Source organism: Plecotus auritus, assembly GCF_963455305.1.
Source record: "Plecotus auritus genome assembly, chromosome: 3".
NCBI lineage: Eukaryota > Metazoa > Chordata > Mammalia > Chiroptera > Vespertilionidae > Plecotus > Plecotus auritus.
The window spans coordinates 184,251,473-184,278,904 of NC_137772.1; the positions used below are offsets into that span (position 1 = coordinate 184,251,473).

Genomic DNA, 27,432 nt, shown 5'->3' on the forward strand with positions numbered 1-27,432 from the left:
TTTAAACAAATAATAGAGTTCTACAAATCCTTCCAAAGGGAAGAAATCACTGACTCAAATATGCATTTTCAATAAACTAGTGCCGTGAGAGAAAAATATTTTTTTCAGAGAAAGAATAGATATGCAGACAGGGAGATGATAAAGGAATAATCATTTACTGTCTTTTTACTTTATTACTATATTAATATGGGTAAGACAAGAAAATGGAGGTTAGAAGAATATTAACAATAGTCCAGTGAATTTCCTTTTGGTATAAGAGAAGTTTGGACATTATTATCTACTAGAGGCCTGGTGCACGAAATTTGTGCATGGGAGGGGGTGGTGGCCAGTGTGTCCCTCAGCCCAATCTGCACCCTCTCAAATCTGGGACCCCTTGAGGGATGTCTGACTGTCCTACAAGGATCTGGCCTAAACGGACAGTCAGATATCCCTCTCACAATCCAGGACTGCTGGCTCCCAACAGCTCGCCTGCCTGCCTTCCTAATGGCCTCTAACTGCTTCTGCCTGCCAGCCTGATTGATGCCTAACTGCTCCCCTGCCAGCCTGTTTGCCCCTAACTGCCTTCCCCTGCAGGCCTGGTCACCCCTAACTGCCCTCCCCTGAAGGCCTGATCCCCCTCCAACTGCTCTCCCAAGTAGGCCTGGGTCCCCCCAACTGCCCTTCCCTGCAGGCCTGGTCACCCCCAACTCCCCTCCTCTGCTGGCCTGGTCACCCCTAACTGCCCTCCCTTGCAGGCTTGATTGCCCCCAACTGCCCTCCCTTGCAGGCCTGGTCCCTCCCAACTTCCCTCCCCTGCAGGCCTGATCACCCACAACTGCCCTCCCTTGTATACCTGGTCCCTCCCAACTGCCCTCCCCTGCTGGCCATCTTGTGGCAGCCATCTTGTGTCCACATGGGGGAAGCCATCTTTGACCACATGGGGCAGCCATCTTGTGTGTTGGAGTGATGGTCAATTTGCATATTATTCTTTTATTAGATAGGATTAAATAGGATAGAGGCCTGGTGCACCGGTGGGGGCCAGCTGGTTTGCCCTGAATGGTGTCCTGGATCAGGATGGGGGTTCCCTTGGGGTGTTGGGCGGCCTGGGCGAGGGGCCTGTGGTGGTTTGCAGGCCGGCCATGCCCCCCGGCAAACCAAGCAGAGGCCCTGGTATCTGGGATTTATTTATCTTCTATAATTGAAACTTTGTAGCTTTGAGTGGAGGCCTGGGTTGGCGAGGGTGTGTAGGAAGCTCGGCTTCCTCCATTGCCTGGGAAACGCAAGCCTCCTGCTCACTCCATGGCCACAGCCATCTTGGTTGGGTTAATTTGCATACTCGCTCCTGATTGGCTGGTGGGCGTGGCTTTGTGGGTGTAGTGGAGGTACGGTAAATTTACATATTACTCTTTTATTAGATAGGATTGCTCTAGTATTATGTCTCATTTTAATACATTATTGTATTTTAGTTATGCTTTTACACCTAGATAATAATCAACAAGTATGTGGTATGTTGCAAATTTACTTTTGTGACTCATAAGGAAAGAAATGTCAAGCTTCAGGGCATCCTTGACATTTCAAATCACTCATATTGGTGTGAATATCAGTCCTACCTTTACTCTTGGTAATCCATGTAGCCTAGAAACTTACAAGTAACCAACTGAAATGGGTCTTAAATGACTGGCTTACCTGAAATTTTGACTTGAGACACCACTCCATCTCCTCCATCACTGTGTGCACGCACTTCCACAACATACTCTCCATCTCTGGGGATTGGAACTTCTATGGAGTGTTTATGAGTTGAATACAGTTTGCCATCATGCTGGCCATCAGGTCTATAGAGTACCTTAAAAAGTCCCAAAATATGTAAAATTAATAATGTGGTAGCAATGAGTAAATGTCCCAACCAGAATATTCTTACCCTTTTATTAATAAAATTAGTCCTGAGGTAGCTATATGTAATAATTTTGGGGAAATTAATGTTATTTTGCATTCACATAAATCAATTTCACCTACATTTTAGGGTTATCCAAGAGAAAGTGAGTTTTTTAGATGATCTAAAATAAAGACAGTGAAGAATGTATTTTTTAAAAGAAGTAGTACAAAAAGAGGGCTCTTTCAGTATATTGAAGTAGTATAAAGAATTGCTTCACAATTTAAAATGTTTTTCACATTATTTATTACATTTAGTATACATGAAAAATGTGATAGGGTATGATATATAGAATATATAGAAATAATATTTTTCTCTTTTTGTTCATTTATAGATGGCAACTCAATACATCAAAGAGTTCTCTGTGTGCTGGGAAACTATCTTAATCATTGTCGAACAAAAGTGGTTTCTTTCTGTATCTGTTCTTCAGGCATGATTATTCTAACAACTCTGTATTTTAAAGCAGTTATTTTATCTTGCTCACTTGATGCATCATTTTCTTAGACTGCACTGAAGACCTTTTCTCATTTCAAAATTTATCATAGCACTGTGTCATCTGATTCTGTTACACAGCTAGAATGAGAAAACTCAATGGGTTTTGCAGAAACAGCAAAAAGTCCAAACACCAGTCCTCTTTGTAAGAATGAAGCTTGTGTGAGGGAACACTCCAATAATCTTTTATCTACCTTATATCCTGTCACTGTAGATTCATTTGATAGTGCGACCACATGATCCCAGGTGATTATGTAGCGTGAACCAGACCTTATGGAACTGATGATTCTTGGCGGCTGGCTTGGAGCTGTGAAAAGTAATAATGTGTAATTGACCATCACCATTTCCAGCTTCAGTTCTGCAAGCTGCATTGTGTCAGGAATTATAATGCTGATGCTAATAATGTGACAACAGCAACAGCTAATTTCCATGATTGCTTCCTATATGCCAGGCACTATGCTAAGTACTTTATAACCCATGGTCCTGTGAGGTAGATAACATAACTTTTGTCATCCTCTCATCATCCTTCACTTGAGTTTCTTTTTGAACCAATCTTATGAAATTGCTGCTCTCAAGGCTGTCAATTATGACCACTGGGCGAATTTTAATGGCACTTTTAAAATTCTTTTTTTATTTAACATTTTTGAAGCATTTCACAGAATTGACCTTCTGATTCCGTCTTGAATCTAATTTTTTTTCTTAAGTTCATGATCCTTTAATGTCTATTTCTGCCTCCTACCTCTCTGGCTGCTCTTTCTCATTACCATGCTTTGCTGGCTCCATATTCTCTGCTCATTTTTTACATGTTGGAATGACGTAGGACCTGATCCTGGGCACCCTTCTCTCCCCTCTGAATCTTCCCTATATCTTACATCTGGAACCACAGCTCTATGTATTCACAATTCTATCTCTAATCTTTGTCATAAACTCTAAACATATATGTGCAACTGCAGATCTCTACTTTAATGTTTCAAAGTCTTCTCAAATGTAATAAAATCAAGATGTACTGTACCTCCAGATGTGCCTCTCTAGAAGTCTTTCACAATCAAACCCCCAGTTTCTCAAACAAAAATCTAGTTATTCAGTTTTTCATTTCATTCATTGTCAACATCCAAACAAGCAGCAAGTTGTCAACGCTGAGTGCAGAAAGTGTTCCATTTCTCTGTTATTACTTAGTTCTGTCCACCACCATTTCTTTCCTCAACTACTTAAGTAACCTCCTGATTAGCTATTCTGCTTACACTCTTATCCATCACTACCCACTGTCCATCTAGAACCCAGAATGATTTCTTCCAAAAAATGTTAATTAGGTATTACTCTCAGCTTTAAACTCTTACAATGGCTTCTTATACTTAAGAAAAACAAACTCCTTACTCCTTACTACAATGCCGTTCATATTTTGATGCCAATATACTTCCCCTTCTCACCTCAGAACTTATATCCTGGCCCCATTGGCCTTTCTACACTTAAAACATATCAAGCTCTTCCTGCCTAAAGTCTTTGCTCTCATTATTTCCTCTGCCTGAAACTATCTCTCACCTCCCGCAGCCCCAGTACTCACATAGTGGGTCCTTATTATTACTCATATCCAAGCACCAATGGCATCTCTCAAAGAGGCCACTCCTGACGGCCCAATTGGAAATTGGTTCTTGCCCAAATCAGTTTCAGTTTTATCATCTGTTTATCCACTTTATTATCCTACCATCTGATATTACCATATTTATTTGTCAGATATTTAGTTTTATTTTTGTTTTGTTTTTCTCTGTCCTTCCAATAGTTGGCAATCCCATGAGAAAAGACTATAAGACTAGTTTGATGTCTTCTGTATCCTCAACACCTAGAACAGGGCACTTAGCATACTTTTGATGAATAAATAAATGGGAAAAAAGAACAAAGAAGTAAACGTTCCTTTCACAAATTTGAAAGCTGAGGTTTAAAGATGTGAAGTAATTTGTCTTATCATTACACATTTCTTTGAGTGGCAGAAACAGATCCAAAACCCATGTGTGATACCAAAGTCTGACTCTTACCAACATGTTCTTTTAGAAGTTTTTTTTTTAAACTATAATGCTAATCACATCTTCAATTAATTGCAAAACTCCCTGAATATAAATTCTCCTATTTGATATATTCAACTTGGTTCAAGGAAGAGATAGCAAGGTAAAGTCAGAGAGATGAAAATGAGCAGATATCTGAACAGGGTACGCAATCTTGTTGTATGAACAATGAGAGCATGTGGTGATAAGGGAGTAAATGTAGTGCTGCAGCATTTGCACTCTGCAGTGATGAAAGTTTGTAAGTCAACGCAAAGAAAAAAAAAGCAGAATTTGATTTGTTTCATACTGTCGATGTATTTCTATGAAGTTTAAAATAATAACAGAATGAATAAAAATTAGTTATCTAATGGTGGGAAATGTTGTGGGAGTTGTTTCAAAGGGAGGATCTATAATTTTATTTCTAAAATGGAACATGAATGAATAAAAGGCATTCCCCATATTTTTTCATCATTGACATGAACTATCAATGTTTCTTTAAAGTTTTTGTATAATTTTAATGAAAAAAAAAAAGAAAATCAAATGTGCGAAGACTGCTAGGTAATAAATTTCTCTCCAATGTACCTTCATGGTATTGAAAGCTATTGCTAGTTTTTGACAAGTCTAAAATGCAAATGTTCAGACTCACGTGCTTTCTTGGTGAAAGTCTCAATCATCTCACTGGGAGGTCCACACCCGGCACTATTGCACGCCCTGACGTCCACAGAGTACTGGGTGTCCGGCAGAAGGTTCTCCAGCCTGGCCGAGTACTCTTGGCTGTTGACTTGAACTCTGTGTGCAGCTGCTTCTTTGTCGTGAGCCGACCAGTACCGAATCTAAAAGCATTCAAGTTGAGTAACAGTTTGTCATAATGCAGACACTTAAATTGGGAGAAGTTCTTTTCAGCTGACTCTGTCACTATTGATGCCAATTATTATATTCTCAAATATTTCTTAGTGCTATTTACATTTCTATCTGTCTTAGACCATAGCAAGGCTTACAATGCAGATGATTAAACTTGTCAAAGACAAATCAAAGGCTCATGTGATTGCTTTAAATAGTGCTACAATGACAAAAACAAAACAAAAACCACAAAAATATCTGCATAATATTTACCTTCAAAATGTAAAACCTTTCTGTGGAGGTATTTGCCACAATAATTTTTATCATCGATTTCCTGCTTTATTTCTGTTCACATGACTTCAAATTTGTTATGAGCCATTGATAAAGCAGTTTGTCAGTAACACAACCTTTTTTGACAAAAATAATCATTATGTGGCCTAGAACACACCAGTGAAATAACTTCCTGCTATCTCATTTCAGTAGCATGAATATATATTACTTATTTTGAACCTGCATGGATGCCAGATATGAAAGAAATATTACACTTAACAACTTGAATAGATATAGAGGTTATTTACCTTTAAAATAATTTTTTAAAATTCTATCCCTGGTGGGATTAGAAATGATTACTGCTACCAACCAAAGTATTAATGACAACCTTCCTTTTCTCTTAAAGTTTAAGTAAAAGCTATAAATTACAATTTTCATTCTTTAAATAAGATGTTTCCTTGGTCAGAAATCTATAATTATATCTAAGTTATAAGTAAAAGGAAAAATCATTTATAAGTATACTAGTATTTGACAAATTTTAAATGCCCTGTCTATAAAACAATGGCATTTTAATTTCAAAATTAACCAAAGTGACTTACAAATAGTATCTAACATTTATATAATCCTGAACTTTTCATTTACATAAAACATATGAAACCATTATAAAATGGAACTGGATGGCTCAAATTCACCTGGTAACAAAGTGAGATTTATGTGTAGAATGAACATTTCAGAACAAAAGCTAGCTACTAATTGCTTATTGGTTTCCTTTGCAGTCTTTTTATTTTGTTTACAATAGTATTTTCTGATCACAGTATTTTGATAGAATCTCTTTGACATTTCTGTCATCTGACCAAGAGGATGGCCTGGGCCGAGGACTTGGAATTGCACCAAGTGGCTCCAGAGGCAGAACTTGGTTGGCAGAGAAAAGGCTTCCTAACCCTAACCAGTTTGGCTCAGTGAATAGAGCATTGGCCTGTGGACTCAAGGGTCCCAGGTTCGATTCCAGTCAAGGGCATGTACCTTGGTTGTGTGCACATACCCAGTAGGGAGTGTGCAGGAGGCAGCTGATCGATGTTTCTCTCTCATTGATGTTTCTAACCCTCTATCCCTTTCCCTTCCTCTCTGTAAAAAATCAATAAACTATATTTAAAAAAAAAAAAAAAAAAAAAAGGCTTCCTAAGGATGGTGCCCTCCTGGAGAAGGCATGCATTTCCTGGGGCCGGAAGTGCTCAGGCAGTGACTACACTCATCTGAGAAGGAGGAAGACGGCCTACATTTAGTGGACATTTGAACTAGGTGATACATAGGCTTCTTCCACTGCTTGACTAAGAAATAAAATGAACATTTACATTTCTAATACAATGCCAGGCACTGCATAGGCTCATCCACGTATATCATTTTTTCAACAAACTTAGGATGGCAGTGTTCACTCTGTTTTATAGCAAACAAAACTGAAATCCTTGGGGTGCATCCATTTTTGCATGCATGCTTGTTGAATGAATGTGTACCACATTTTGAAGTCAACATTCCATGATAACATTTTATTCCATCCAGTTTAAGAGGATAAGCTTTTAAACTAAATTAATATAACAAAAACCATTTCTAAAAAATACTATGCACTAAAATGAGTGAAAAAATATTTCTACCATTGCATCCAAAATTCCGTGGGGCATTTTGGCAATGCAAAAGGAAAGAATCCTAATTGATGTTTATTTCCAAATTAAAAAGTTTATATTCTGATTATTGTCTGAATTCATTGATGCCAATGTATTGCTTCTAACCTCATATGTCCTTTGTACTCTGCCTGTTGGAAGTTATAAAACAGTCAATATACAATTCTTAGGCAAAGATAATATATAATCATCTGGCATGTTTTTAACAAAGTAAAATATACATCTAGCACTTTGACTAAATGATTGGGTTATATATTAAATAATATGTTCTTTCTTTTTTTTATTACTTAGGAAGGAATCCTATCTAATAAAGAGGGAATATGCAAATTGACCGTCACCCCGCCACAAAGATGGCAGTGCTCATAGCCACAAGATGGCAGTGCCCAGTCCCCTCAGCCCCGCTGGAGTCCCCTAGTCCCGGGGGGCGGCTGCTGAGAGCAGGCAGCGTGAGCGGCCTGGCGGAATGCTTGCTTTGTTGCTGTGGCAACAAGGCAAGCGTTCCACCCCGGACCATAGAGGGCCTCTGGGAAGCGGGAACAAAGTGGCTGGGGGGCGGGGGGCGGGGGGGACGCTTGCATCATCGCCGTGGTGACGAGGCAAGCATTCTGTGCCCGGCCGCGGAGAGAGGGGCCTCTGGCTAGGCTGGGCACAGAATGCTTGCCTCGTTGCCCTGGCGACGAGGCAAGCATTCTGCGCCCGGCTGCGGAGGGCCTCTAGCCGGGGAGGGCAGTTGGGAGCCATGAGGCCAGCTGGGGAGGGCAGTTGTGACCATGAGGCTGGCAGGGGAGGGCATTTGGGGCCAATCAGGCCAGTGGGGGGACAGTTGGGGGCGAGCAGGCTGGCGGGGGAGGGCTGTTGGGGGCCATGAGGTCAGCAGGGAAGGGCTGTTGGGGACTATGAGGCTGGCAGGGGAGGGCAATAGGGGGCCATGAGGTCAGCAGGGGAGGGTAGTTGGAGGCCATGAGGCCGGCAGGAGAGGGCATTTGGGGGTGATCAGGCCAGTTGGGGGGGGCAGTTGGGGGTGAGCAGGCCTGCAGGCAGAGTGGTTAGGGGAGATCAGGCAGGCAGGCAGGTGAGCGGTTAGGAGCCAGCAGTCCCGGATTGTGAGAGGGATGTCCGACTGCCATTTTATGCCTGATCCCACAGGGACATCCCCCAGCAGTCAGACATCCCCCGAGGGGTCCCAGATTGAAGAGGGTGCAGGCTGGCTGAGGGACATACCACCCTCCCCCGCACGAATTTCATACACCAGGCCACTAGTACTAATATAAATGGAAAAAAAAATCCTATGGTCCAAAATGGCATTCAAACTCCAAATACTGATGTCTTCTCTTGGACTTGTTTGTTACAAGGGCTTGTAACATCTGGTGAATTTTTTTCCCCCATTTTTTTCTAATAGCTGTAAATCTAGTTGTCAGCTTAATAAGTTATGAATACTGGGTCTTCTCAGTCCACGCCTATCATTCTACTCTCTAAACTTCAGTTGAACTCTTTCGAAGATTAACTAAAGACACATTGCGATTGACTCAAATCATAACCTACAGTACCAAAAAAGAAAACGAAAAATCTTCCTGTCAGTTTGTGAGTTTATAACTAAAAATGTGGGTGGGTTTTGTGGTTACCTTTCAGAATCATGGCTTTGAGAAAGCCAGGTTATAACACTTTATTTGATCATACTTCGGTATTTCTGTTAGCACTCAGAGAATATTTATTTAGTGCCTACCATGTGCCCAGCACTGTTCTGGCACTGAGAACAAAATAGACAAAAGCCTGCCCTCATGAAACAAATATTCCATGGACAGATGAAGATGGGGAGAACAAGAATTGAGAGAACAAGCTGTCTGGAGTGGGGGTGGGGCCGGCAGCTACTGCCTGTAGCTCCAGAGGGGCACTAACTGAGTATAACATAAAAAAGGCTGTGGTTTGACATTAAGCCTTGAACTTTGAATCAGATATTCTGAGTTTAGACACTGCTGTGAGGTTTTTCATTAGTGCTAACTGAGGCACGTCATTGAATTTCTTTAGCATCCATTTGCTCATTTGCAAAGGTAAGATGATGCCAATTTTTTCTTACTTTTCACTGTGCTTAAAAATATAAGATGACTGCACTTTTCTTACACAATCAAGTCTAATTTTTAGCTCAGTATCAAAGACCCCCAACTATTGTTGTAGCTTCAATTTTTTCAGGTTTTACTCCCTTTGACTAAAACAAGTTCCCTTTCTATCTGGCTGATACCTATTGGTCCTTTAAGATCAGCTCAAGGGAAATTTTCTTTAGGATATTTTGTGTGTTACCAATTTTCTGTTTTCATAGGTAACATATGAGACACATAGTGGGTATTTTATAGTTCTTTCCTTTGGAAATAGAACTACTGAGCCAAATAGGATGAAGAATTTAAGGATGCTTTTATAAATTACCAAAATGCTTTCCAAAATACTTAAAACTCACCTTTATGAGAATGTTTGTCTTAACCACGGGTGCTATTAGATTTTATTTTGGCCAATTGTTCGTCAACGCGTAGGACTCTACATCTCTCCTAGATAGGAACCTCTGCTTTACTCTTAGCAATTAGCTTATAAATGCCCAACATATTAAACACAAAAAGTATAGTGGTAGTTGCCACGTACATCAATGGGACACAAAACATGGGAAGATGAAACATTGATATATTTATTTAGCTTGATAAAAATTGAACTCACCTGATAGCTTTCCACTATTTTCTCTACAACGTGCTCCCAATGAACAGATATCTCAGAAGATGACAGGACTTTTACACCTACTCCTGTTGGGGCTTCACTAGGAGCTGAAATTTGATGTAAACATTATATTCACATATAAGATGTCTATAATATAAAATTCATAAAGTACCATATGAATTTTAATATTTTAAATAGGTTTAATATTTCCAAAATAAAATAATTCCAATAATTTTATTACCTCTTTCTCTATTTTTCTAATGTTTATTTTATGGTCATCGGTGACACATGCACACAGATATTCATATACACAAATGTGAATGTAGACATACATTTACACATACATATACACATGCACAGACACTTTTATAAAATATGAAAAGCTTCATGGATTTCTCTGATATCTGTGAGCAAGAACAACACTATTTTTTAAATTTCTTTCAAGTAACCTGCTTAAGAAAGCCTGTGGATGCAAATTAAAATTCATTATATTTAGCTTATTAACTCTACATGATCAAAAACATGTAATTTGATGTTCATTAGAATTAATTTTCAAGTTTCTCATACTTTCTATTTATATGAGCTAAAGACACACAGCAATACTGCCCTCTTTCTCTTTTATGTTTCAGCTAAGACTTTTTATTTTTAAGATCTTTTCAACAAGTTGTGACATCCACTGCTTCATGGGATTGGGGAAACTTTTATAAGCCTAATCTTTTATCTGGGCATCAAATCAAATATGTATCAAATCAGCCTCTGTTCAGTAAAAAGGAAAAAAGTAATTGACATCCCTTATGAAACTTACACACACACAAAAAAAAAAAACCTAAGGAAAACTTTAAGCAGGAGTGATCAATTTTTATTGTCTTTTATTAACAAAGCATAATCCTCTTTCATGTTAAAAATGTCCTGCATAAGAAGACTGTTAACTTTCCAAACCAAGATTAATATGTAGTACTGTGATTAATTTCTTAGTAGTAAAAAACAGTAAAACGAAGACATACAAGTTTCGGCACATGCAGGTTTTATGAGACTCATGAAACATTTAGGAGAGAAATGTATTTAATACAGATAGCCATGACTAAAGAGATGACAAGAATGGGTTTTTGCCCGATTACTTTAACATCAAATAAAGCAATAAAAAATTGATGTTGGGTGGGAACATAACTCGTAAAAATGCTTTCTACTTTTATTTTCTCTGTGAGGTGTACTCATGCTATTTAAACTATTAACATTGTGCCATTATATTTCTGCTGAATCAGAACAAGCATAGAGAATGTCTTACTCAGGACTAAAAAGTCCTGAATTGATTATAAACTTAAATAATTTCTGTTTTTTGTTCTTTCTATGTGTTTAGTTAACTAACTTAAAGAAGTATATGTGTTTATACAGACGCACATACATATATATATATGATTTCCTTAAATGTTTGTATTGGAAGTAAAAATCATGAGATGATTTCAATACGTACATATCAATTAGAGCCAGTATTTGTATTTTTATCCCTAAATAGACTTCTAAATTTTTATCTTTTCAAGAAAAAAATTTCAACTGGCTTTCTGACTCCTTTAGCATAGAATTATGCATAGATTCCCTTTAATAAAATTCTAGCACTCTACTGTAATAACAAAAAGTTATATAAGTGCTGCAATTATACAAATTTATTTAAAAGGAGGGAAATTTTACCAAAAAAAATGTTAAAGAATTTCTAAATAGGAAATCTCATGAATGCACAGACATACTAAATTTCTAATCAAGTATGGAGAATTTCTGATTGTAAAATTATAATCAGAGGGCCAGGAACAAGGGTCTAAGCCAGCTATTTTCATGGAGATATCCTAACTACTATAAACATGATAAAAAAAGAAAAAAAAAGATTTTGCAACATTTTTGTCATTGGTGTGGAGAAATTGACATTTTAATTTGGCTTAAAATAATAATCATTTACTACATGTATAGTGTTATAAAATATATCCTAATAAGTAAGGTCCAAAAGACAGCAAATGAAACGCCTACCAGAGAACTAGGTTCCACCCCTTGTCGTGTTAGTAAGGTCTTATTTTTACCTACCGTCTTGCGCTGAATTAATGACTGCTATGAGGCTGTATGGTCCATCTCCTTTGTTGTTGAAGGCCTTGACTTTGACTTGAAACGCAGTGAAAGGCCGCATGGTCTCATCTTTATGGACATATCGTCCAATATCTGGATTCGTAACCGTAACTTTTTTCCATTCTTCCCCATCAAATGGCTTAAATGCTACTATGTAACCGAAATTGTTGCCATAGTGGTATTCTCTTGACAAAGGCTAAATAGAAATTGAAATATTAAATAGGTTTAAGCAATACATTTAACAAAAGGAAAAATCCTATGCCAATAATAATAATTATTAATAATAATAATACACATGGAAGCATGTTTTTTGTAAAAAACATATACTTAGTTTGTAAGTTAGGGCTGTCTGAAAATTCTAGGGTAAAACATGTGATGAATTCACTTTCCAAGGCTGCTATTCTTGGAACATTCCTTGGGGTGGGAGGGTGTCCCACTCTGGGCCTTTGTACTTTTAGTTCCTTCTACCTTGTACCTAGGATGCTCTTGCTTATGTCAGAAGATCTCCTCCCTCACTTTCTTGAGGTAAAAAATCACTTACTTGTTTTCCCTGGCCAGAGGATTGGCCATTTCCACACTCTTTCTATAATACTCCATATCTCACTTCTCTGCTTTATTTTTTTCCTCTTTAACTCTATCACGACATACTCCATGTATTTTACTTATTATCTGCTTTAAGGAGGGCAAAGCTTTTGTCAGTTGGATTACCTCTCTACCCATTGTGCCTAGATCTAAACCTCAAGTAGTATTTATTCAATGAATGAATAAATTAATTGTAGAGTTGAAAGACAGTAATGAAACTCTGGAATATCTGCCTTGTAATCAAACAACAGACACTGGCGAGAGGAAAAATAGACCGAAGGCAAAAGGAGGAAGGGCTAACATAGCTCTCGTCGGTAGGAGGCTGGCTTTGGGACTGTCTGACTCCAGGGCTGAAGGAAGGGCTTTGTTTTGCCTTATTCTCTCGGAGTTTCTTCAACTGTCCAATAAAGAAGTCTGTGTGGACCCTGCCATTTCATTATTTGGAAACACTGGCTTATTGCTAATTCTAGAGAATACTAATAATTTGGTCATCTTTAGCCAATAAGGGAAATGTGCAAATTGCATATTTACAATTTTTTTTCACCAGAAAATCCAACTTAAAATGTCTCAAGGAAAATTCTTAAATTAAATATAACATAGCTGCTTGAATATACCTATGTTTAACATGAATACATAAAAATGTATAAAGTTCAAAGGGTAGAAGAAGTTGAACCTGGTTGTATGGTATACAGTTGACCCTTAAACAATATGGGGGTCAGAGGTGCTGACCCGCTGGTTTAGTAAAATATATGCATGTAACTTTTGACTCCCCAAAAACTTAACTACGAATAGTCACTGTTGACTGGAAATCTTACCAATAACAAACTATTGATTCATACATATTTTGAATGTTTTATATTGTATTCTTTTTAAAAAAGTGAGCTAGAGAAAAGAAATGTTATTAAGAAAATCATAAGGAAGAAAAAATACATTCACTGTATTTATTGAAAAACTGTGCATACCAGTGGACTTGGGCAGTTCAAAGCCATGTTGCTCAGGAGTTAACTATAAACATCCTGAAACATGACCCCAAGGATATACAAAATGTGATTTTAGATTTTTAGAGTATATCAGGTGTAGCCTAACATTACCATAATAGTTTAAATTTTTTTTATTGCTAGTTCTCTACTTAGTTTATGCAATTAAAAGTATAGCAGATCGCCTATGGAGCTTTCAAAAATTCCAGCCAGTGTGGCTCAGTGGTTGAGCATTGACCCATGAATCAAGAGGTCACTAGTTAGATCCTCTGTCAGGGCACATGCCTGTATTTCAGGCTCAAACCTCAGTAGGGTGTTGCAGGAGGCAGCCGATTGATATTTATCTCTCATTGATGTTTCTATCTCTGTGTCCTTCTCTCTTCTTTCTAAAATCCATAAAAACATATTTAAAAAATTAATGACTCTCAGGCCTTATTCCCAGAAACTTTATTTCAAATTTTTAGAATAGGATTTCTAATTCTGAATTATTTTTTTACAAACTCCCCAACTTATCCCAAAGTGGATATCCAAGAACATCAAGCCTTATAAAAAAAAAACTAAGATGTTCTTAAGTTTTTTATTTTCTTTACTTTTGTATGTTACATAGACACTAAAACTTACATATAAATAATTTGAGATGTGGACAAGCAAAAGACATTTTTTTCTAAATCTTATTAAAAAATGTGATTTAAATGCCAAGTATAAAATGTGACTACATAGCAAAGAGTAAAGTCAATTTTTGCTAAATATCTACTTTTATATAAACCAATTTGATTGATGAAAAGAATAATACCTGCCAATTTTTCATGTGGTTTTTTAAATTCTTTAGAGCCTAGGTTGTATTATTTTACTATCTGCAGTGATTAAATACTGAAAATATTTAATGAACACATGGAGCTGGATAAAATATGGTAGGTAGATACACGTCAGATGTCTACATCAGACAAGGTGATGCTTCCCCACCCCCAGCATCTCTCTCACTTCAAAATTCCAGCCACGATGCATTGTTTTTCAGACATTATCATCTCTGATGTGGAACTTCCCTTTGGGTTATAAAAATTCAATACAACATTTTTGATACCTCAATAAAACACACTTGGGAGACTTCTGAGACTGACCTATCATGATTGATTGCACTTAGTGATCAAAGTATGTCTCAAGTGGGAACAAACTCCAATTAAAAAATAGGTGCTGATATAAAAGCTTTTTAACCAAATCTTTGGAGTTTTGAATGTCCAGGAAAGATGTTATAATTTATAGTTGGGTTACCAGGTGACAATGAGTTAAAAAAGAAAGTCTGGAATCAGATAGTTGAAATTTGGTTTAATCTTTTGGCTAACAGTTCCCTTAGCATCAAGAATCTATTTCTGCACACTAAGCCATAGTAAGCCAGGAAAAATCTGACATATATTTAAGAAAAATATATTTTAGTAATTTATTTTGCTTGTGCTTTGGGCATTGTCTTTTATTTCAACTTAGTTTAGGAAACAAAATGGGTTTGAGACTAAGTCCAGGTAAAGCAGCCTGCAATAAGTACAACTTGTTGAGACTCACCGCCCATGTGATGGTCAGCTCTCTGTTGCTTCCTCCTCCACCTCCTACATCTGAAGGAGCCACATTAGGTGCTGAAACAAACAAGCAAACTAAGTAGCAAACCACAAAATACAGAGGCTACTTTTGTATGTTACATGGACACTAAAATTTACATATAAATAATTTGAGATGACTTTATCATTTAAATGCCAAGTATAAAATGTGACTTTACTCTTTGCTATGTAGTCACATTTTATACTTGGCATTTAAATCACATTTTTAAATAAGATTTAGAAAAAAATGTTTTTCTGATGTTAGAGTTCTTACTAAACAGCAAATAAGGATGAATAGATTATTGTGGTTTTTTTTTTATTTTTTTACTCCATAATCACGCTTTAACAACCCATAACCTGTTTTCCATGTCATATTTCTGAAATCACTCTCCCCCAAAATCACAAAATTGCTTGTAACTGCCAAGTCCAATGGCCTCTTCTTTATTTTTTCTCCAACGACTTTCTCCTTAAAAGTCCTTCAGGGCAGGTGCTGCATTTTACTGGGTTTGGATACTGCATTTTACTGTAAGCTGTATTTCATTGGATTTGCATCTAATTGGAGTTGTACAGACATTAAGGATAGTTGTCCCTGCACTTGAGATACTTGGAGACCAGGTACCCAGCTACATTGATGATGTCTGTGTTTCTACAGGGGAACATATATTTTCTTGCACGTATGGTCTGGCTCCAATCTGAAATATCAATCCCAGATTTGTTAACATTTTAAAGAAAAAATGAAACATCAGTTCTCTTTTGAGTGTCCAAATGCCTCCCATATAGAAAATAGTCACACTGCCTCAGAGTATTCAAAGCAAGCTGTTCATTTACCGTATTGCAAACCCTAACAAATAATTGTGATTCAAAGATAGATACTTCAAAAGTTCTCCTAATATAAGCCACATAAATTCCCTGGTGAAGTGTATACATTAATTGTTCATAAACAAAATGCATGTTTTTCTTTAGACTTGTAAAACTATATCATGATTTCTTTTTCTGATGGAGAAATTTATCTGAAGTTGGAGAGATTTTAATACTTAACTGTCACCATATGAGTGGTAGAAATGAAATTAAATTCACAGATGTTAAAATATAATCTCCTTGTAGCACTTTAGATAAAACTCAGATTGAAGGCTGGGATATTAAAATAACTTCTGGAAATGCTTTGAACCCCATAACTCATATTCTGAAGTTAAAGCTCTCCATACTATAAAAAAAGAACATGCTGTGTTGTATTTAATGAATAAATCAAATTTTGTGTTTAACTATACATACAAGTATAGTGGTCAGAGGCAAATACTCTCAAAAATAACCCTCAAGAGTAACTTATTATACTGCAATTTATTTAATTAAATATTGCCTTCACCAAGACAAGTATTATTTTCCAAATCATTTCATTGTAATACTTTCTAGTATAACTAATATTAACCTTTTTATTTAGAACAGAGCTAAATAATGGACTATATTTACATTATATTGAATATTTCTTTTCCCATTTTAAAATGTTTATCTTAAGCTCTTTTTAACATCCTTTGAATAACTAACTCAAGATTGATTTTCTCTTCAAAAGTTACCAATTGAACTCAGGATGCTTAAGACAAGCAAAAGCACAGAAATAAAAGTAACTGTATGTCTTAATAGAGTGTTTTTATATCTTTCTTGGGTAAATTATTGAGTTTCCTCCATTTAGCTTTGAATGTGCAGTTGGAGTCTTAACTGCTAAGGGACAGTGTTCCACAGGTGGAAGTGACACATGGCCTACACATCTGACATGAATCTGAGAAGAGAGCAGCTCAGTGCTCCCCATTAGCTTCCGGCCCTGCAGGACCAGGAGGTCTTAGCCAAATAGGGATTCCTTTCAGGGAAGTAAATCACCAGAAGCACAAAGAAGCTTATTTAACTTTGGGCTCTAGGGCATTTAGCAGTGAACAAACTAGACATTCTCTTAACAATAAATCATTTTTAAAAAGAATTTAAACAAATATTTAAGAAAAATACAGAATTACTGAATTAATCATGAATAAACAATATTTATAATTTTACTGTGAAAGGTTAAAAATAGTGATGTTTTTTAACTTGTCCTTTTGCCATGATTTCAGTCTAACAGTGATCCCCTAATACTGTTTATAAGAGTGCTTCTATATTTCTAAATATATCTTAAAAGAAATAGATCTAAAATATATCTTAAAAGAAAACCAAGCCAATGCTCTGGCTGGTTTTCTTCTTCCCCCCCCCCCCCCTCCCCACTATGGAAAGAAACTAATGCTGCCAATTTTACTGTTAGGTTTGAATGCTTAAATAATTTGAAAATAAGTACAATTGGCCCCCATTATCTATTCACTTTCCTCAGTTTCAGTTGCGGATGGGCATTTGCAGTGCGAAAATATTACATGGAAAATTCCAGAAATAAACAATTTGTAAGTTTTTTTTTTTTTTTTAACAATTTGTAAGTTTTAAATTTTGCTCTGTTTAAAACTCTTGTTTAGTGTGCGTAGTGTGTAGTGAGATTAAACCTCTTGTTGTCCTACTAGGACGTTAATCCTCCCTTTGTTCAGTGTAAACACACAGTATATACCACCACCCTCCCATTAGCCACTTAGTAGCCTTGTGGTTACCAGACTGTAGTGGTATGGCAGTGTTTGAGTTCAAGTAACCCCAAGGGAATTAAAGTCTTACATCTGCTTTTTTCTGTCTTTAAATATATATTCTTTTTGAAGAGGTATTAATAAAATCAAATGAACTATATAATATTTGTATATTTAAATGAGAACAACTCTTTTTAATTCTTATGCTCTCCTGGTCTAATGGTGGAACACACTGTTAACACACCAAATGTGTCCACCCTGTTAACATCAGTTCTTTTCCATAGTAGGTAAAAAAATATACAGGCCAAGATAATTCACAATAATATGAATGTCTTAGGAACTTAACAGGCTGAAATTTTAAGTTTGTTTGTTTATCTAGTCTTCATTCTCAAACAGAATTTGTTTAAAATTTCTTTCACATTTCTTTTTTACAACACATTATTTATTTATTTAAATTACAGTTTACATTCCCTTTTTTCTTCTACACATAATTTTGAGCATCAGTTATGAACACTGTGCTGTGTTAAGCACAAAAGATAATAATATGAATAAAATCTGATTACTGTCCTGAAGAAGCTCTCTTTCAGTATAAATTAAATAAGTACAACTAATTTAAATTCAATCTAAAAAAAATCCCTAATTCATATACATTTTCTCAATGAATAAAGCCCAGTTTAATGAAAGACTCATTTAGACCTTAGAAATGATTTTTGCATACCACACCTAATTGGATACTTAGATCAACACTTTGGAATAAGTACAGTTGACTCTTGGACAACATAGGTTTGAAGTGCTTCTTTTTTAATACATATTTTTACTGATTTCAGGGAGGATTGGAGAGGGAGAGAGAGATAGAAACATCAGTGATGAGAATCATTGATCGGCTGCCTCCTGCATACCCCCTACTGGGGATGGAGCCCACAACCTGGGCATGTGCACTGATGGGGAATCAAACCGTGACCTCCTGATTCATAGGTTGACGCTCAACCACTGAGCCATGCTGGCTGGACTGAATTGCTTCTTTTAACCTATTTTATTACTAATGACAGTAACTAATTCTAATATATACCTTTCTAACTAAAAAATATTTTCTCGTCACCAGTCCTCTCCTTTATCAAACATATCTCTTTTTTTAAATATATCTTTATCAATTTCAGAGAGGAACATAGAGGGAAAGAGAGATAGAAACATCAATGATGAGAGAGAATCATTGATTGGCTGCCTCCTGCATGACCCCCACTGGGGATCGAGCCTGCAACCTGGGCATGTGCCCTTGACTGGAATCGAACCTGGGACCCTTCAGTCCACAGGCTGATGCTCTATCTACTGAGCCAAACCAGCTAGGGCAAAACACATCTTTAAAAAGTTAAAAAAATTAATTAAATTAAATAACATAATAGTTTCATTAAATGTGAAATTAAAGCTCAGTATAAAGTATGAAAGTGTTGATTCTGATATTAGGGTTTTTGATTTTTTCCTTCTGGGGTTGATCAGGTAAATAAATGCCAAAGCTGTCAACCTCACTTGAATGCACTGTTTTAGGATATCAACTCACCAACTGCACCAGCAGATCTATTAGCTATGAGGACACGTCATGCAATGACACAATTACTTTGAAGGGAGCTTTTGTTATCTCTTTCCTACAGTCAAAAATAAATGGGCTATAATGAATTACAAACACATCTTCTAATTCTTCATTTGGGAGCCATCCATTTTATAATGCACTTGTCTGAATCCAAAGAATATACCCAACTGTGCACTGTGATCTGAACATTAAGTAATTAGACAGATAAGGGCATGTGCTGCACTAGATAATGCCACGTCTTTCAATCAGCATAATGAGGCAGGAGCAACCTTTCCATCAAGTGGGAACCAGGCTTTATACCACATAACATCTGCTGGCATCTGCTGGAGGGTTGCTATAATGGGACATGACAAGACAAACATCCCCCTGTTTTAGAAAGTATTTTTGTTTTCTTGCAAGGATGAAAAACGTAAGGGTCCAATTTTATGCATATTCAATATTTTGAAAGCAGGATGAAAGTAAAATAAGTAAAGAGAAAGTTGGTGAAATGTTATTATAGTAAATATACAAAATGATTCCCTTAAGGTGATTAGAAATTAGATGAAATTAGATGATCCTCTATTATGCTTATAAAAATGGAAATGTATTGCACAATAAGGTGATCAATTACAGAGTAAATAATATTTTTATAAGCATATAAAAGTTTAGAAGAAGCACTAACAGCATAATAAATAAATTTTATTAAGTAAATATTATGTACTGGACAGTATTAGCTGTTTTTATTAGATGCCTTTATTATTTATTTTTTATTAAATTTATTGGGGTGACATTGGTTAATAGGATCATATTGCTTTCAGGTGTACATTTCTATGATACATGATCTGTATATTGCATTGTGTGCTCACCACCCAAAGGCAAATCTTCTTCTATCACCATATATTAGGCCTCCTTTATTTTATACTAGAAGCCCGGTGCACGAAATTTGTGCATGGTGGGGTTTCCCTTAGCCCGGCCTGCACCCTCTCGCAATCGGGGACCGCTGGCTCCTAACTGCTCGCCTGCCTGCCTGCCTGCCTGATTGCCCCTAACCACTCGCCTGCCTGCCACATTGCCTCTAACCACTCTACCTGCCTGCCTGATCACCCCTAACCCCTCTGCCTGCCTGACACCCCTAAACACTCGCCTGCCTGCCTGATCACCCCTAACCACTCGCCTGCCTGCCTGATTGCCCCTAACTGCTCACCTGCTTGCCTGATTGCCCCCAACTGCTCAACTGCCTGCCTGGTTGCCCCCAACTGCTCAACTGCCTGCCTGGTTGCCCCTGACCACTCTGCCTGCCTGCCTGATTGTTCCTAACTGCTCGCCTGCCTGCCTGATTGTTCCTAACTGCTCACCTGCCTGCCTGATCACCCCTAACTGTCACTGCCTTAGCCCCTGCTACCGCAGCTTTGTCTGGAAGGTCGTTCTGCCGTCTGGTCTAATTAGCATATTATGCTTTTATTATTATAGATTATTATAGATTATTATAGATTATCCCTTCCCTCTGGAAACCACTATACTGTTGTCTGTGTATGAGTTTTTGTTTTTCTTGTTTGTTCGTTTGTTGCTTTCAGTTTTATATTCCACATATGAGTGAAATCATATGGTTATTGAGTTTTTCTGTCTCACTTATTTCACTCAGCATGATATACTCAAGATTTATCCATGTTGTCGCAAATGACAGTATTTCATCTTTCCATGGACAGTTTTGTACTTCAGAAATGTGTTCAGATAACATGTAGTTTATATTATATTAGTAAAGAGATCATAGGGGGAAAAAATCAAGCTCAATTTGATTTTTTTAAACGTGTATATTTGAAGCAAATATGTTATAATTTTTAAATGAAATAAGTTTACTTAGACCAACTTAATTACTTGATTATTTTTCTGTTTCATTTTGAAATGAATACTTGTTAAATCAAATTAAGTGCATTATCTCTTGACATGAAATTATATGGTTAAAGCCTCTAGTCAGATCATGTCTCAGTTTCTTTTCTTTTCTTTTTTTTCAGAAAGGGCAACTGTGTTCAGTCCATCACAACAGAAGCCTCTATTACAAACATAGGAAGCTCTAGTGAATATAAATAAAAACCAAACACAAGGATCCTGGCTCTGTGGTATCTGTGATCTATAAGACATCAACTTACATTACCTCTATATCCTAAAGAGACTTCTGTGAGGTAGAGAAAAGGGAACAACCATGTTTATTTTAAAACAACAAAAGGTAGTATTTAAGTTATATTTAGTTTCACAGTTAAGGATTAAATCTAAGCTTCTGCTAGAATTCTAATAACATCTCATATAAATGGATGCATTTTTAAGTGTGAAAATAGTGCAGATCAGTATGCTAGTGTTTTCTTCCTTTATTACAGCATCATCATTTTTTATCTGGTAAATTACACAAAACTTTAAGAGATCAATGGAAATCTTGTGACTGATTTGGTTTTAAAAACTACAGACTAATTCTATTTAGAAGTTAGGTCAAGGAATAAGGTAGCCAGAAATGTGTATAAGTGATATTAAGATATCAAAGAAGAAATCTAATGGTAGTCTGTCATCCATTTAAAATCTCCCAAATAAAACACTGAAAATAAAATTTTGGCAAGGCATAGTAAAAATAAGCAATCTCAGAGAGCCTACAAAATATTTTCTTTTTCAGAGACAGGGAATAATAGAAAAATAGCTATTATTAGAATAAGAACAATATTTTTGCCTTGTAATGCAGGGGAAAAGAAAATAGAGTGGAATCCTTCTTGTACTGAAGGCTACTTAAATGCAGTTGGTATTTAGCATAAAAAAATGTGAATGTACATTGAAGGAACAGCCAAGGTTGAGCTGTGATGAAAGAGCATAGTTAGAGTGACTCCTAATATTTAAAAACAAACAACACACTATAGCTATTTCTCAGAGATGCTGTGACTCTCCAAGTGGTATAGATCTGAGAAGTCCTCATCACATCCTCTCTACTCCTAGCTCCCCCTATCCTCCCTGCCCACACTGTCCATCCAACTATAAATGTGTTTGAGAGACACACAAAACTGGGAACTTTCTAAGTCATATTACATCAATAGTCTGCCTGGTTAATAGTCACAATTTATATTAAAGTTTATATTCTAAATACCAGTTTCACTTAAGTGGTCTCCAGTGGCATATGCAGTAGTTTCAATTTACCTCTTCTCCTATGTTAATTATGTAAAAACATTCTTAAACTTCATATTTCCTTTCTTGTTTTTGAGGGTCTTGATATAAAATACACACACTTGTGTCAAATACATATACACACAGAGTTTGGATGAATCACTTACCTCAGAGCATGATTTCTTTCCAAATACATTCAACTATATATTAAAGTGGCATTGCATATATAAGTCTTCTAAACTTAAAAAAAGCTTCTCTTACATACCAGCACCATCTGTTCTAATTTTGTTTGACGGTATACTGGGCTCTCCTATACCCAATGTGTTGGTTGCTACCACACGAAACTCATATTCCATCCATGGGATTAAATCAACTGCTCTTGCCGCTTCCATATTTCCTTCAATAATTGGGGGATCTAAATAAAATGAACATTAAATAGAGAATATTATTTGAAGAACATCACCTTTATAATACTCCAGTTTTATTTTACTATTTAAAAAATCTTTATTGTTGAAAGTATTACATTTGTCCTCCTCTTTCCCTCATAAACCCCTTCTAGCCTGCCCTTGACCCCCATTCCCCACCCCAGGCCTTCACCACCCTATTGTCTGTGTCCATGGGTTATATATATATATGCATACCAGTTCTTTGGTTGATTTCTTCCCACCCACCGACCCCTGCCATCTCTCTGAGATTCCGTAGTCTGTTTTACTATTTTGAGAAAATGTCACATATTTCATTGGGTTGAAGTGAAAATAAAAACAAGGAATGACAAACTGTTAAGTTCAAGGGAGTAAGAGGAGAGGTCATTAATTAATAATAAACTACAAAGAGTATTATGCATATGAATCATCTATTTACCAAGTCTAGGGTAGAAGGTCTGACTACCTCCCAGGTCATGCCAGTGCCGGTAGTCCACAGGCTATACCTTGAATAGCAAGGAGTTGTATCATCAAGGTAGAACCTAGAAAGGTTTTCTGAGGCAAGGGTACAAATTGAGGCAGTTAAAAGTTTAATGGACTGCCTCTGATGTAGAGTATAGATAGTGAATTATTTATTACTAGGGCACCTATATGTTTATTAGTTGGTTTTTTAGATTTATACACAAGTCATTTGGGACAGAGATGATAAATCTATATTATGAAAGGCCAGTGGCCGTAACGCCATAATGCTGGAACAACCAAACAACCGGTCACCAGGAGGTGCATCGAGCACCTCTCGGTCCTTTCCCCTGGCCCACGAGCCACTCGTGGTGGTGGGGCGGGGCTCGTGTGGCGCTGAGGGGCTCGCGCTGCATGGAGGGGCTCATGTGGCAGGGCTCGCGGCTCTCAGGGCACGGAGGGGCTCACAGGTCATGCAGCGCAGTGGCTTGTGGCAGCGAGCTACTTGCACGCGGCGGGACTGGGGTCCTGCTGCCGTGGCGGGTCTGGGTCTCACATGATTTTGCGCACTGGGCCTCTATTGTTATAATAATTCATTAAGATTTATCAAGTACTTTTTATAATTCATGCTGCTAGATGCCAGATACTAATGGGAAGATTATAAATTATGGGTTAGATATGTTCTAAGATTGCTTGAGATATGATAAACCATACAACCTGGGCAGAATTATACATTATTTTAAGTGTTCTTAAAATATTTCCATATGTGTTTTTAGTAATTTGCCTACTCATACATATGCATGTAAATACCTGTACAACACTTATGTGGGAAATTTGTTTCTTTAGGCTTGTCTATGACTCATTATCTTATTAGTTAGGGAATTTTTATCTCCAATGCAGACCATGAATACCTACATTTTTAAAATATTATACCATCTCCACAATACGTGCTAAGCATTCCAGTGTACAGTCTCTACTTTTGGACAAATTTTTGTGAGTCAGACTATCCCATGACTCATCCTGCCATAGTTTTAAGCATCTTGGACATTAATTTTGCCATCAATTCTCTTCTTGTTATGAACTTGTTCTATATATTTGACACATATTTTTGACTTTGTGATTAAAAGTTTGGCTTTGCCTTCCCCTCTGTTTTGATTCTGCTTCTTTATCTCCTCTACCTTCCATCATACAAATCAAAATTTGTTTGTCTTAGTTCATATACATAGGGAACTTTTTTAGGTAATTGGAAGAAGGAAGGTGAAGTTTTGGTTTGCAAAGGCCTCTTCATGGAGAAAAGGGAAAAATAGAGCCAGTTGCTATGACACTGGGTAGGGTGGCCTCTCTTCCACTCCAGATACCCTCTGAGCCTCCAGTAAGAGGAAGGGCTCCAGTGAGTTGATGGTGGCCGCCAAAAAGATATGTCTATGTTCAAGTAATCAGAATCCATGAATGTGACCATATTGAGAAAAAGAGTCTTTGTGGAGCCTTTTAATACTGGAATAAAGTTAAGGATCTTGGGATAATATCATCCTGGATTATTTAGATGGGCTCTAAACCTAGTGACAAGTGCCCTTATAAGAGAAACACAGAGTGAGGGAAACCTATAGAAGAGGAGGATACAATGTGATGTGGCCACAAGCCAAGGAACATTTGGAGCCACTGGTGGCTGGAAGAGACAAGGAATGTATTGTTTCCTAGGGCCCTTGGAAAGGGTGCAGCACTACATACACTTTGATTTTGGGCTTCTGATCTCCAGAACTGTGAGAGTAAATTTCTGTTGTTTCAAGCCACCAAGTTTGTGGTTATTTGTTATGGCAGCCACGGGAAACTAATGCAGAAGTTTAAAGGCAGAAGTTGATGGAACTGTTTGAGAATTTGTAATTTTATGAGATTGGGGAGTCCAAGTATAAGTGTGGTAGAAGTCTGAAGGAGGCAATCTGATCCTCCCTTGATTGCTATGTTGCAAAACCTCAGCACCATTTAAATGCCCAGAGAGTGGAAATGTTGATCCTATTCCAAAGGGTTCTCTTGGCAAGGGCATGGCATTCTTATGGTGAGAGTTGCAATGGGACTTTTCCAAGCAACTGGCCAATCAACAGGTATAGGCAGGTATAGGCTGGGTCAGAACAGGAAGAACCAGATGGATGTGCCGTGGAGACTGCAGCTGATAGACTGATTTGAGCAATTGTGAGAATCCAACATGAAAATACCCCCCAAAAAATTGGAAGTTCAGGGATATGTTCAAGGAGTAGGAAGTCATACTTGACCACAGAAAATATTTGGAGAAATGGTGAGAGATAAAGTAGTAAAAGTCAATTGGGGTCATTTTGTGGTAGCCTTTGAATTCCAGGTGAGAAGTAAGGCGGTGACTTTACTAGTAATGACTACAATGAAGAAAGGAAGAATAAGCAAAAAGCCTTGGAGTGACTAGCATGAGATGGTACACCTCAGTGGGCAACCCTTGGCCCAGTGATGCAAATAGCGCTTCCAAGAGGGGAAACAAAAATGGATGTTAGGAAGAATGTATCCTCTGAATTATTAGGAAATAATTTGATATCTATAAGTTAAGATTAATATTCTCAACCAGGATTTCTAAAGGTGTGAACATTGCTCTTTTTAGAACAAAACCAATTACAATAATTATTTTACATACACACACACACACACACACACACACACACATATATATATATATATATATATATATATATATATATATAATTTTATTTCAGTGAGGAAGGGAGAGGAAGAGAGAGATAGAAACATCAATGATAAGAGAGAATCATTGATTGGCTGCTTCTTGCACACCCCACACTAGGGATTGAGCCACCAGCCTGGGAATCAGACTGAGACCTCCTGATTCATAGGTTAATACTCAACCACTGAGCCATGACGGCAGGGCCAATAATTCTTGTTGATATGCATTAACATCAGTACTTATGGGAGTATAAATATCTCAAACAAACATGTTTTTACTATCCTATATAATAAAAGCCTAATATGTTAAGTGCCCGGTCATCCGTGCAACCAAAGTGTAATATGCCAATGATATGCTAAGGCCGCTCAACCACTTGCTATGACGTACACTGACCACCAGGGGGTAGATACTCAACGCAGAAGCTGCCCCCTGGTGGTCAGTGCGCTCCCACAGGGGAAGCGCCGTTCAGCCAGAAGCCAGGCTCATGCCTGGCGAGTATAGCAGCGGTGGTGGGACCCTCTCCCGCCTCCACAGCAGCGCTAAGAATGTCCAACTGCTGGCTTAGGCCCACTCCCCACGGGCTCCCAAACTGCGAGAGGGCGCAGACTGGGCTGAGGAACCCCCCCCCCCACAACCCCCCTGAGTGCACAAATTCTGTGCACCAGGCCTCTAGTATGTTTATAATATTCATCCAATAAAACTATATATATATATATATATATATATATATATATATATATATATATGAAGTAAGGATAAGAGCCAAACATGACTAACATATATCAATTAAATAATGTGTCTGGAATTTAAAGTGGATCTTCTATTTAGCTTGCTTTTCTTTAACCAAATTGTAACAGGAGTTTTGATCCACACCACATCAAGATAATAGGATTTAAATCTTGTTTTCTCTCTAACTTATTCTCACCTCCAATCTTGAGGTAGGTAGCCCATATAATTATTATAGCTGGAATGTCAAGACTGGTAATATCCATAAAAGGCCCACAGACAAAATATTTCTTCTGCTTCATCCTCATTCGCTCATTCGTAGCTATCATTTGAAGACATATACATGTTTTACCTCTAACACACTTTTTTGTTTTGTTTTGTTTTCTTCTGAACCCTAATATCCCTATAAATGGATGTTTACCTCATGCACTCTTCTCTGACCCCTTCAGCCCTGGTAGGACCAGTTGGGTACATTTTCTTTTCCTAGCACCACCCCACAGACAGGCTGGGAAGGGAGTTAGGTTTACTTTGGAAGCAGATTCATGCCTCAAGCCAAATGCAAGAGGAAAACAGTCAGGAGCAGAGAGACTTTGTGTCCCTTCCCTTCAGCCAAATTCCTCACAACCTGATTGCTATTCCTAGAGTCAGGAAGAGTGGAGAGTACTTTGT

The 27,432-nt window shown here is 37.4% G+C and overlaps 1 protein-coding gene across 2 annotated transcripts in view; it reads right to left on the bottom strand.

Annotated features, from left to right (window-relative positions):
- The window catches only part of CNTN1 (contactin 1), a 292,079-nt gene that overhangs the window by 26,289 nt on the left and 238,358 nt on the right, over positions 1-27,432 (bottom strand). For both annotated transcript variants that reach the window (XM_080661300.1, XM_080661301.1), the window contains 7 exons: positions 22,724-22,873; positions 15,143-15,213; positions 11,991-12,225; positions 9,924-10,027; positions 5,084-5,270; positions 2,596-2,708; positions 1,666-1,822 (listed from right to left, as the gene is read on the bottom strand). In XM_080661300.1, coding sequence (XP_080517426.1) covers positions 1,666-1,822; positions 2,596-2,708; positions 5,084-5,270; positions 9,924-10,027; positions 11,991-12,225; positions 15,143-15,213; positions 22,724-22,873 — 1,017 coding nt within the window. The remainder of the gene's footprint in view (positions 1-1,665; positions 1,823-2,595; positions 2,709-5,083; positions 5,271-9,923; positions 10,028-11,990; positions 12,226-15,142; positions 15,214-22,723; positions 22,874-27,432) is intronic.